A 12,880-nucleotide genomic window follows, 5' to 3' on the forward strand; every position below is an offset into this window, starting at 1 on the left:
TGTCATGTCTTTGTCATAGCCTGAGAGAGAGAGAGAGAGAGAGAGAGAGACAGAGAGAGACAGACAGAGAGAGACAGACAGACAGACAGACAGACAGACAGACAGACAGACAAGACAGACAGACAGAGAGAGAGAGACAGACAGACAGACAGACAGACAGACAGACAGACAGACAGACAGACAGAGAGGAGAGAGAGAGAGACAGACAGACAGACAGACAGACAGAGAGACAGAGACAGACAGACAGACAGACAGACAGACAGACAGACAGACAGACAGACAGACAGACAGACAGACAGACAGACAGACAGATGTGGATACATGTGGATATGCCGAGAAGTCTTTTGGAAGTTGAGAGGTCATGAGATCCTCGGACGTCACAGGACCCCACTGTTTTCAGACAGTTGTTTCAAAGACCTTCCACACACACACACACACACACACACACACACACACACACACACACACACACACACACACACACATTTTAAGAATGTGAAATGTCAGAATAATAGTAGAGAGAATGATTTATTTCAGCTTTTATTTCTTTCATCACATTCCCAGTGGGTCAGAAGTTTACATACACTCAATTAGTATTTGGTAGCATTGTGAGCATCCAATACCGTGACTTTGTTGTCCTTAAGCCATTTTGCCACAGCTTTGGAAGTATGCTTGGGGTCATTGTCCATTTGGAAGAACCATTTGCAACCAAGCTTTAACTTCCTGACTAACGTCTTGAGATGTTGCTTCAATATATCCACGTAATTTTCTGCAAGCCACACAGTTTCTCCCCTCCACGGGTGGAGACAGAATATCCTGTAAGGAACACAGTGGTCCAGCTTGTCTGTCGATAGCTCCTCTTATCATTTGTTTCCCACATGCACCCTGCTTAGATACTAAAAAGGAACAAAAGGTCCCCTTGTTCTAATTCTGAATAAAACTACACACATCATCAGATTATAGTTTTATGACTCTAATAAAATTCATACAATTATATGGTTTCAGGGGGGAATTATTTAATCATTATCTTTAAACATATAAATTATTTTATCAGATTGATTTGCACTTTTCACACCAAAGTACCTTCATCTCTCGAAAGACAGAATGCTTTTCCACATTTTTGGTATTTTATTAATGATTAAATTGTTGTTGAATAAGAAACCATGTTACATCTTAAATTGTGTGTTTGATTAAGAGGGAAACAGAGATCTGCCTTAAACACCATAGCAAAATAGTCAGGTGGTGTGACCAGCAATGATCAACCAGTGTTTTAATATTAAAAAACAATTCAATTATGCTATTGTCTCAAAAAATGCAGAGAAGCTCAGTCTATAAAATAAAAAACGCATTTCAGCAAAATGTTATACGCTTTTCATTTATTTAACAGAAGTTGTAGTTAACAGTCATTCAAAATGAAGATTTGTCCAGTGAAACGTGAATAATATTTATTACACTGTGCCTTATAACTTCTTTAATTTAATATTTTACTCTTATTTGCTTGAAATAACAGTGTGAAAACCTTAAATATTTTTTTATTCATGGTCGCACCGAATTATTCTTTTTTAGGTTAATTTAACAATTACGTTAAAAAAATAAACCCTGAAAGTGCATAGGGACATAAAAACTGTTTAAAAATAAATTGTTTTTCATTTTAATGTTTCACTTTAAAACCTTATACTTCATTGACCCTTCAAGAAAGTACTGAGTAAAAGGTCTGACTACTTATGTAAACGTGATTTCAGTTTTCTATTTTTAATAAATTGGCAAAAAAAATCTAAATACCTCTTTTACTTTGTCATTATGGGGAATTGTGTGTAGATTTGATGAGGAACATTTTTTGGGGATCCATTTTAGACTAAGGCTGTAACGTAACAAAATGGAGTAAGGACCCCACTGCAGTAAGTCCAGTCCTCCTCCTATTTCCCCCTCTGCAGTAAGTCCAGTCCTCCTATTCCCCCCCCCCCTTCAGTAAGTCCAGTCCTCCTATTTCCCCTCTGCAGTAAGTCCAGTCCTCCTCCTATTTCCCCTCTGCAGTAAGTCCAGTCCTCCTCCTATTCCCCCCCCTGCAGTAAGTCCAGTCCTCATATTTCCCCCCTGCAGTAAGTCCAGTCCTCCTCCTATTTCCCCCCTTGCAGTAAGTCCAGTCCTCCTATTTCCCCCTCTGCAGTAAGTCCAGTCTTCCTCCTATTTCCCCCCTTGCAGTAAGTCCAGTCCTCCTATTTCCCCCTGCAGTAAGTCCAGTCCTCCTCCTATTTCCCCCTGCAGTAAGTCCAGTCCTCCTATTTCCCCTCTGCAGTAAGTCCAGTCCTCCTCCTATTTCCCCCCAGTTGCAGTAAGTCCAGTCCTCCTCCTATTTCCCCCTTGCAGTAAGTCCAGTCCTCCTATTTCCCCTCTGCAGTAAGTCCAGTCCTCCTCCTATTTCACCCCTTGCAGTAAGTCCAGTCCTCCTCCTATTTCCCCCCTGCAGTAAGTCCAGTCCTCCTCCTATTTCCCCCTTGCAGTAAGTCCAGTCCTCCTATTTCCCCTCTGCAGTAAGTCCAGTCCTCCTCCTATTTCCCCCTGCAGTAAGTACAGTCCTCCTCCTATTTCCCCCTTGCAGTAAGTCCAGTCCTCCTATTTCCCCCCTTGCAGTAAGTCCTCCTCCTATTTCCCCTCTGCAGTAAGTCCAGTCCTCCTCCTATTTCCCCCTGCAGTAAGTCCAGTCCTCCTCCTATTTCCCCCTGCAGTAAGTCCAGTCCTCCTCCTATTTCCCCCTGCAGTAAGTCCAGTCCTCCTCCTATTTCCCCCTTCAGTAAGTCCAGTCCTCCTCCTATTTCCCCCTTCAGTAAGTCCAGTCCTCCTATTTCCCCCCCTGCAGTAAGTCCAGTCTGTACTCTATCAGGGTAAAGTTGGTGATTTTGGCGATGGGCTCAGGGATGACGAACTCTCTGACCCGTGTGTAGCCCACGTTCTCATACAGCCTCTGTGCATCAGTCTGCACTACAGACGTGTAGAGGACGACCGCAGGGAAGCCCCTCTCCCTGCTGAAGTCTGCCACTGTCCTGCTGAGGGCCTTGGCGATGCCCATCCCCCGGTGTGTACGACGTACAGACAACCTCTTCAGCTCCATGCAGCCTGGTTCCCTCTCCGCGGGCAGGCAGGCCACCGTTGCCACGACCCGGCCGTCGCTCTCAGCCACCCAGAAACACGAGTCCTTGTTCTCCAGGTAGATCTCCTGGATGTGGTCGAGGTCTTTCCTCAGGGAGGTGTCGATGTAGCTGTTGAAGAGGTAGCCCACCAGCTGCTTGGCCCCGGCCAGGAGGAGAGTGACCCCTACTACAGGCAGCAGGACGGACTTGGAGCTGGCCAGCAGGGCGCAGAACGTGACCATCAGGATCATCTGGGTCAGGGGCTGTTTGAGGAGGTGCATGAAGGAGGAAGGGACGTGCTCGCTCATCCCCATGGTGAAGATCTCCTTCACGGTCTCCTTGTCATCTTCCTGGTATCTTCGGATAGTGATGTCAGCAGCCATGGCACCAGCCTGTAGGGTTGGGCATATGATTAAATCCAATATTGTGATATTTGACATTGATGATATAGTGATGTGCAAGATGATATATCAGGAATTACAAAAATATACTTAATTTGAACTTTACAAATCCAAAACAGTGCAGTTTATCAGTTTTAGGCTGTATCAATGTCAAAGGAAGTCTAAATTAATTCACTAGGAAAAGCCTTGTTTTTTCACCTTACGAAGATGACTTAAATGACAGGGCGACTATTATATCATAAATAAGCAAAATAATTAGTCTGGAATGATTTAACACAGTCTGGAATGATTTAGTCATTTACGGTGCAAAACAATTATATTGTATATCAAGAGGAGCATATCATAGAAGAGGTCTCCCCAAATATCAGCCAACCTGTCTAGTGTCTGCCCTTCAATAACCTACTGGTCTGTCTAGTGTCTGCCCTTCAATAACCTACTGGTCTGTCTAGTGTCTGCCCTTCAATAACCTACTGGTCTGTCTAGTGTCTGCCCTTCAATAACCTACTGGTCTGTCTAGTGTCTGCCCTTCAATAAGCTACTGGTCTGTCTAGTGTCTGCCCTTCAGTCTGTCTGCTGCCCTTCAATAACCTACTGGTCTGTCTAGTGTCTGCCCTTCAATAACCTACTGGTCTGTCTAGTGTCTGCCCTTCAATAACATACTGGTCTGTCTAGTGTCTGCCCTTCAATAAGCTACTGGTCTGTCTAGTGTCTGCCCTTCAATAACCTACTGGTCTGTCTAGTGTCTGCCCTTCAATAACCTACTGGTCTGTCTAGTGTCTGCCCTTCAATAACCTACTGGTCTGTCTAGTGTCTGCCCTTCAATAACCTACTGGTCTGTCTAGTGTCTGCCCTTCAATAACCTACTGGTCTGTCTAGTGTCTGCCCTTCAATAACCTACTGGTCTGTCTAGTGTCTGCCCTTCAATAAGCTACTGGTGTCTGTCTAGTGTCTGCCCTTCAATAACCTACTGGTCTGTCTAGTGTCTGCCCTTCAATAACCTACTGGTCTGTCTAGTGTCTGCCCTTCAATAACCTACTGGTCTGTCTAGTGTCTGCCCTTCAATAACCTACTGGTCTGTCTAGTGTCTGCCCTTCAATAACCTACTGGTCTGTCTAGTGTCTGCCCTTCAATAACATAATAAGCTGGTCTGTCTAGTGTTCAATAACCTACTGGTCTGTCTAGTGTCTTTCAATAAGCTACTGGTCTGTCTAGTGTCTGCCCTTCAATAACCTACTGGTCTGTCTAGTGTCTGCCCTTCAATAACCTACTGGTCTGTCTAGTGTCTGCCCTTCAATAACCTACTGGTCTGTCTAGTGTCTGCCCTTCAATAACCTACTGGTCTGTCTAGTGTCTGCCCTTCAATAACCTACTGGACTGTCTAGTGTCTGCCCTTCAATAACCTACTGGTCTGTCTGCCCTTCAATAACCTACTGTGTCTGCCCTTCAATAACCTACTGGTCTGTCTAGTGTCTGCCCTTAACAATAAGCTACTGGGTCTGTCTAGTGTCTGCCCTTCAATAACCTACTGGTCTGTCTGTCTAGTGTCTGCCCTTCAATAACCTACTGGACTGTCTAGTGTCTGCCCTTCAATAACCTACTGGTCTGTCTAGTGTCTGCCCTTCAATAACATACTGGTCTGTCTAGTGTCTGCCCTTCAATAACCTACTGGTCTGTCTAGTGTCTGCCCTTCAATAACCTACTGGTCTGTCTAGTGTCTGCCCTTCAATAACCTACTGGTCTGTCTAGTGTCTGCCCTTCAATAACCTACTGGTCTGTCTAGTGTCTGCTTCAATAACCTGGTGGTCTTGCCTCTGCCCTGATAGGTACTTTCTGTCTAGTGTCTGCAACACCAGTGTATTTACATAAAGTGCATTCGGAAAGTATTCAGACCCCTTGACTTTTTCCACATTTTGTTATGTTACAGCCTTATTAGTAACCGGAAGGTTGCAAGTTCAAACCCCCGAGCTGACAAGGTACAAATCTGTCGTTCTGCCCCTGAACAGGCAGTTAACCCACTGTTCCTAGGCCGTCATTGAAAATAAGAATCTGTTCTTAACTGACTTGCCTGGTTAAATAAAGGTAAAATAAAATAAAATAAATAAAATTATAAAATGGATTAATTCGATTTTTTATGACACTACAAGCTTGGCACACCTGTATTTGGGGAGTTTCTTCTATTCTTCTCTGCAGATCCTCTCAAGCTCTGTCAGGTTATATGGGGAGCGTTGCTGCACAGCTATTTTCAGGCCTCTCCAGAGATGTTCGATCGGGTTCAAGTCCGGTCTCTGGCTGGGTCACTCAAATACATTCAGAGACTTGTCCAGAAGCCACTCCTACGTTGTCTTGGCTGTGTGCTTAGGATAGTTGTCCTGTTGGAAGGTGAACCTTCACCCCAGTCTGAAGTCCTGAGCGTTCTGTACTTGTCTCTGTACTTTGCGCCGTTAATCTTTCCCTTGATCCTGACTAGTCTCCCAGTCCCTGCCGCTGAAAAACATCCCCACAGCATGATGCTGGCACCACCATGCTTCAGTAGGGATGGTGCCAGGTTTCCTCCAGACGTGACGCTTGGCATTCAGTCCAAAGAAATCTTGGTTTAATCAGACCAGAGAATCTAGTTTCTCATGGTCGGAGTCCATTAGGTGCAATTTTGGCAAACTCCAAGCGGGCTGTCATGTGACTTTTACTGAGGAGTGGCCACTACCATAAAGGCCAGACGGAAGCCACTCAGTAAACCGGTACCCCTGTATATAGCCTCGCTATTGTTATTTTACTGCTGCTCTTTAATTATTTGTTACTTTTATTTATTTTTTCTTAAAACTGCATTGTTGGTTAGGGGTCTTAAGGGGGGTAAGCATTTCACTCTAAGGTCTACACCTGTTGTATTCAGGGCATGTGACAAATTGTTTGATTTGATAGGTGGGGTGCTGCAGAGATGGTTGTCCTTCTCTCTGGAGTTCTGTCAGAGCGATAATGGGTCACCTCCCTGACCAAGGCCCTTCCCCCACGATTTCTCAGTTTGGCCGGGCGGACAGCTTTAGGAAGTCTTGGTGCTTCCAAACTACTTCCATTTAAGAATGATGGAGTCCACTGTGTTCTAGGGGACCTTCAATACTGCAGACATTTCTCTGGTACTCATGGCTTGGTTTTTGCTGACATGCACTGTCAAATGTGGGAACCTATATAGACAGGTGTGTGCCTTTCCAAATCATGTCCAATCATTTGAATTTACCACAGGTGGACTCCAATCAAGTTGTAGAAACATCTCAAGGCTGATTAATTGGAAACAGAATGCACCTGAACTCAATTTCAAATCTCATAGCAAAGATTCTGAATACTTATGTAAATAACGTATTTCTGTTTTAGTTTCTTTTATACATTTGCAAACATTTCTAAAAACCTGTTTCACTTTGTCATTATGGGATATTGTGTGTAGATTGATGAGGAATTTGTATTCATTTAATCCATTGTAGAATAAGGCTGTAGAGTAACAAAATGTGGAAAAAGGGAAGGGGTCTGAATACTTTCTGAATGCATTGTGTTGCTTTCAATTGTACTGGGTTGCATAAAAACAGTCCCTGAGAAGCCACAAGTTAAATACAATTCCATGTCAACTTACTGTGCCAGTGGGCAGGACGGTGGTCATTATGACAGGGGGGAATTTGAGACAAAATATCTAAAGGTTTGTATTATTAAAACAGACTTTCCAAATGTGAAAAGGAATTGTATTTAACTTGTGGATTCCCAGGTACTGTTTTTGTGCAACCAAATACTGTTGAAAACAACGCTAGTGTACACTGAGCGTACAAAACATTAGGAACACTTTAGTAATATTGAGTTGCACCCTTTTTGCCCTCAGAACAGCCTCAATTCATCAGGGCGTGGACTCTACAAGGTGTCGAAAGCAGTCCACAGGGATGCTGGTCCATGTTGACTACAATGCTTCCCACAGTTGTGTCAAGTTGTCTGGATGTCTTTTGGGTGGTGGACCATTCTTGATACACATGGGATGATGTTGAATGTAAAAAACCCAGCAGCGTTGCAGTTCTTGACACACTCAAACCGGTGTGCCTGGTGTCATGTAAAAAAATCTTCCCAGCGTGAAATAGCTCCTACTCGTTATGATGGTGGTGTGATTGTGACATAACTTGTTGTACTTTTAAAAAATGTATTTGTCACGATCGTCGTAAAAGAGGAGACCAACGTGCAGCGTGATTAGAATACATTCTTCTTTTATTGAAGGAAGAACACAAAGAACAGTTCAACAAAACGAACGTGACGCTATGCCCAACGAGTGCAGACACAGGCAACTTCACATAGACAATAACCCACGAACCACAACACAAAACAGGCTACCTAAATATGGTTCCCAATCAGAGACAACGACAAACACCTGCCCCTGATTGAGAACCATATTTTATTTTTATTTATTTTACCTTTATTTAACCAGGCAAGTCAGTTAAGAACAAATTCTTATTTTCAATGACGGCCTAGGAACAGCGGGTTAACTGCCTGTTCAGGGGGCAGAACGACAGATTTGTACCTTGTCAGCTCGGGGGGTTTGAACTTGCAACCTTCCGGTTACTAGTCCAACGCTCTAGGCTACCCTGCCGCAAGGCCATAACACTTAGAAACAGACAAACTAGACATGCAACATAGAATGCCCTCTCATATCACACCCTGACCAAACAAAACAGAAACAAACAGCGCAAATAACAGTCAGAGTGTGACAGTATTATTATTATTTTTTTTACCAGGAAAGGCTCATTGAGATTTAAAATCTATTTTTCAATAGATGGTGCTGCCTATCTCGGCCAGGACAAAGTCATTACAAAAATTACAGACAAACAACAAGAAAAACTACAAGTAATCTAGTAAAAACCATAGAATTCACAAGAGTATAACAATATCAAAAACGGCAAATTAAACAAACATTGACAGGTCAGGGAATCAGCCTCAAAATCCTTCATCCGTGATTTAAAAACACCAATCGGGACAGTTAGTAGGATAAAGTCCAGCGATGTTTTCCATATTGTTTAAATTCATTTTTAAAGTGACAAAAAGAGAGTACCCACAACATTTATGAACAATAAAATGCCCAAATAAAAGGTGATAAACCCAAAATGGCTTTGTAAATGAAAAAGACCTGTATACCAGTGACTGAGCCTATAAATACAGGAGTGACTAGAGAAATGGCCAGCCAACCCTGGTATACAAAGTGCAGTGGTGCGTAAGTATATCACCATAGATATTTTGCAGTTTAAAATAAATCTGTTTATCTCAAAGTGCCATGGTAAATTATCAAATGTCAATTGATCTCAAACACTGAGCAGAAGCATTCATATATAAAATATCCCCATAGTCTAGTAAAGGCATTCTAGTATAAAAGTATCTGTGAGGGGGAAAAACGTATGTTTAAACACATCAAACAAATTGTGACCAACAGTCAAATAAATACTTACATAGTCTAGTAAAGGCATACACCAACAGTCAAATAAATACTTAGGGAAGACATTCCAAATACTGTTCTGGTTCAAATACACTTCAGAATCCAATTGATTTTATAAGTATTATTTCAGCCTCAAAACCTCCTTGTTCTTGGGTATAACTGAGAATATCTTTCTGTAGATAGGGAGGATTGTTCCTCCAAATACAATTAAGATACAAATACTTATAAGTCCTTTTTACAATTTTAGGGGGGTAAGTAAAAGTGATAACGAGACATAAACCCGATCTGGATAACCCTTCAATTTTGGACAACTTGGGAACATTTTCACACCTGGAGAATTTTTACAGCATGATGTCACACACAGACACACACACACAAAATAGGAAGTACTTCACACCGGGAAGATTTTAACATGACACCTACTACCATACCCCGTTCAAAGGCACTTAAATATTTAGTCTTGTACATTCACTCTATGAATGGCACGTTGCAACCCAGTTGCACAAATACACAATCAATGTTTCTCAAAATACATATTACCGTGCTCTGAGCAAACACGTAAAAAACTATGCAAATATATTGAAATCAATGGTGGACATTTTTTGAGCTGAAGCGAGAGAAAATACACTCCGACTTCGAAATTACATGTTGCCTTTTCACATCTATGTTGTCTGACTACAATATTGTATTTTGATACTTTAATAAATACATGCTGTGTTAATTTTTGTTTACCTGCCTACGTACCGTATATCGCAAGCCCATTTTAACTCAATAGGGCTAACTGGCTAAGTAACGTTATTAGATAGACAAGATGGCCACGAATCATTTGGACCTCCAAGATGATGGCGACGGGGATTTCCCCAAGGGCATAAAGCGAGGGTGTGTCTTAAGATTTCTTTCATTATTTAATTCAAGGGGCTTTATTGGCGTGGGAAACATGTTAACGTGAGGTAATATACAAAAGTGAAATAAACAAAAATTAACAGTAAACATTACACTCACAGAAGTTCCAAAGGAATAAAGACATTACAAATGTCATATTATGTGTATATATATATAGTGTTGTAACATTGTACAAATGTGTCTCTAACCTGTCTCCACCCCTTCATCTACACTGATTGAAGTGATCATAGCGCTCAACTGGTCAATCTGTCCCGGAAAGAACACGTGTTCCTAGTGTTTTATACATCCGCGTTGGTAAAAGCACCTCGCTGCCCCGTCACCTGACTGCAGTGTCAGTGTCCTGTCGGTTATCCGATTAAGATGGGACATCAAACCATAGATCATCCCTTAACTATAATTTTAAAAAATCCTCTTTTGATACATAGCTGTATTATTTATCAAATAATTGATATAAACTAAAATAGTTTATCCCGATTAGCAAATAGCACGTGACTCTACTGAAAAGCTACATTTATAAATGGTTAGCTAAACCCGTCAAATGATATCTTGGCCATCAAAATAGTAATATTTCTGCTGTAATGAAAACGATGTTTGTAATAGATAGCCCACCTGATTTAGTTATGTCTCAGAGAAATATAATCCAATTTGACACAACTAGCAGATTTGTGTTAGTGGTCCTAATTTCCGTTTTTTTGCAGAGGTGGGAGGGATTTACGGTATAGCTTGCTTCCAATTGGCTGAAAGTGAGACCTTAGATTCATAGCTGATACATTCTGAAGTTTATATTAGCACAATTATTTTAAAAAAATATATAGAAAGAAACAAGGCCAATGTAGAAATACAGAAAGGTAAAACAAGGGGCAGTTTAACACGTGAAAAATTATCTTGATAAAACATTTTTTTCTAGAAAGACAAGCATTTCGCTGCACCTATTATAACATCTGCAAATCTTTGTATGCGAACAATAAACTTTGATGTGATTTCCACAAGCCACAACAAAGAAATGGTCTGAAGTTCAAACACTTAAAAAGACACACCTTATCCCCTCAGCCCTCAACTTAAGTGGACACCTCTGATGATGTATCATGATGTCTGACGAGTATACCCTTGCAGGGGGAGGGCTGAATGGGTTTTAAATGGACCGGCCTTGCCCGGAAATTCGTCACTCGACATCCCGCTATGATTGTGTTTTCAGCCACTGGTAGCTTGTGGGTACTTCATATGCGCTACAGTCAATTATGAGTGCATGTCTACTTATATTAAATATATAATTATTAATATATGTCTACTGTATGATAGCTAGCTAACTAACGTTAGCTGGAACTTCTGAAGAAGGGAAATTATTTATTTATACAATTTCCAAAAGATAACCAAACAAAAACATATTTACTTTTTCACGTAGTAGCAAAATTTCGAAATGATTTGCATTCGTTTTTACTTACACTTGTATGTAGACTTCACCATTAATGTTGTTTTTAAGCATTCGCAGATTTTTCTTAGCGGATGTACAATTGTCGCGAATTGAATTCTGGGGAGTTTCAGGCCCTGGTGTGAACATAATTGTACACTGAGTAATGGCCTTTCCGGCCCTTTTCAGTGAGCCGGCTCTTTTGGATCCCAAACGGTTCTTTAAAAATATATATGTTTTGTTTGCGATAGTTTGACTATGATTGGTGTTAAAACAATTCTAAGTAAATTATTACATGAAATCATACCTTAACCACAATGTATTTAAAAATGCATTTGGTTTGTTATGAAAAAGAATGCTATTAAACATGTGCATTTAAAATATAACTTTTTAATGTATATAAACAAAGTGCATATAAATCTGACCATTCAAAACTAATACAATCTGAACAGCATAATGACAGAAAATTGCACCATATCAAAGAAAAATAAATAACTGCAAAACTGCAGCATCCCACTTAAAACATTAAAATGGTCCCTCTTTTCTCTCTCTTCTTTATTGCCATGTTATAACCAGCAGCACACAGCAACGCTGACCATATTTTTATTTTATGGGAGATTTGCATTAATTTTTTTCTTGTACAATACCATTACATTCTTGAAATAATTCTCAGAATTGTAAATTTTATATTATGACAGACCAGCTATATCTACTGTCTCTATTATAATATGACAGACCAGCTAGATCTACTGTCTCTATTATATTATGACAGACCAGCTAGATCTACTGTCTCTATTATATTATGACAGACCAGCTAGATCTACTGTCTATTTTATATTATGACAGACCAGCTAGATCTACTGTCTATTTTATAATATGACAGACCAGCTAGATCTACTGTCTCTATTATATTATGACAGACCAGCTAGATCTACTGTCTATTTTATATTATGACAGACCAGCTATATCTACTGTATATTTTATATTATGACAGACCAGCTAGATCTACTGTCTCTATTATATTATGACAGACCAGCTAGATCTACTGTCCCTATGTCTTTGTTATATTATGGCAGACCAGCTAGATCTACTGTCTCTATTATAATATGACAGACCAGCTCGATCTACTGTCTCTATTATATTATGACAGACCAGCTAGATCTACTGTCTCTATTATATTATGACAGACCAGCTAGATCTACTGTCTCTATTATATTATGACAGACCAGCTAGATCTACTGTCTCTATTATATTATGACAGACCAGCTAGATCTACTGTCTCTATTATATTATGACAGACCAGCTAGATCTACTGTCTCTATTATATTATGACATACCAGCTAGATCTACTGTCTCTATTATATTATGACAGACCAGCTAGATCTACTGTCCCTATGTCTTTGTTATATTATGACAGACCAGCTAGATCTACTGTCTCTATTATATTATGACAGACCAGCTAGATCTACTGTCTCTATTATATTATGACAGACCAGCTAGATCTACTGTCTCTATTATATTATGACAGACCAGCTAGATCTACTGTCTCTATTATAATATGACAGACCAGCTAGATCTACTGTCTCTATTATAT

General features: G+C 40.6%; 1 protein-coding gene across 2 annotated transcripts; it reads right to left on the minus strand.

The window, feature by feature from the left end:
- Positions 1 to 2,812: 2,812 nt before the first annotated feature.
- On the minus strand, positions 2,813 to 10,572 carry LOC115120942 (probable N-acetyltransferase camello). 2 transcript variants are annotated; one of them, XM_065015554.1, is made up of 2 exons: positions 10,488 to 10,572; positions 2,813 to 3,520 (listed from the first exon to the last, which is right to left on the minus strand). In XM_065015554.1, the coding sequence occupies exon 2, from the start codon at positions 3,509 to 3,511 to the stop codon at positions 2,840 to 2,842; it is 672 nt and encodes a 223-aa protein (XP_064871626.1). In that variant the 5' UTR covers positions 3,512 to 3,520; positions 10,488 to 10,572; the 3' UTR covers positions 2,813 to 2,839. The 2 variants fall into 2 exon arrangements, with proteins under 2 accessions (XP_064871626.1, XP_029505787.2); XM_029649927.2 differs by lacking the exon at positions 10,488 to 10,572 and adding an exon at positions 9,720 to 10,430.
- Between the last annotated feature and the right edge of the window lie 2,308 nt (positions 10,573 to 12,880).

The sequence above is a fragment of the Oncorhynchus nerka genome, unplaced genomic scaffold, assembly GCF_034236695.1.
Source record: "Oncorhynchus nerka isolate Pitt River unplaced genomic scaffold, Oner_Uvic_2.0 unplaced_scaffold_213___fragment_2___debris, whole genome shotgun sequence".
Classification (NCBI taxonomy): Eukaryota; Metazoa; Chordata; class Actinopteri; order Salmoniformes; family Salmonidae; genus Oncorhynchus; species Oncorhynchus nerka.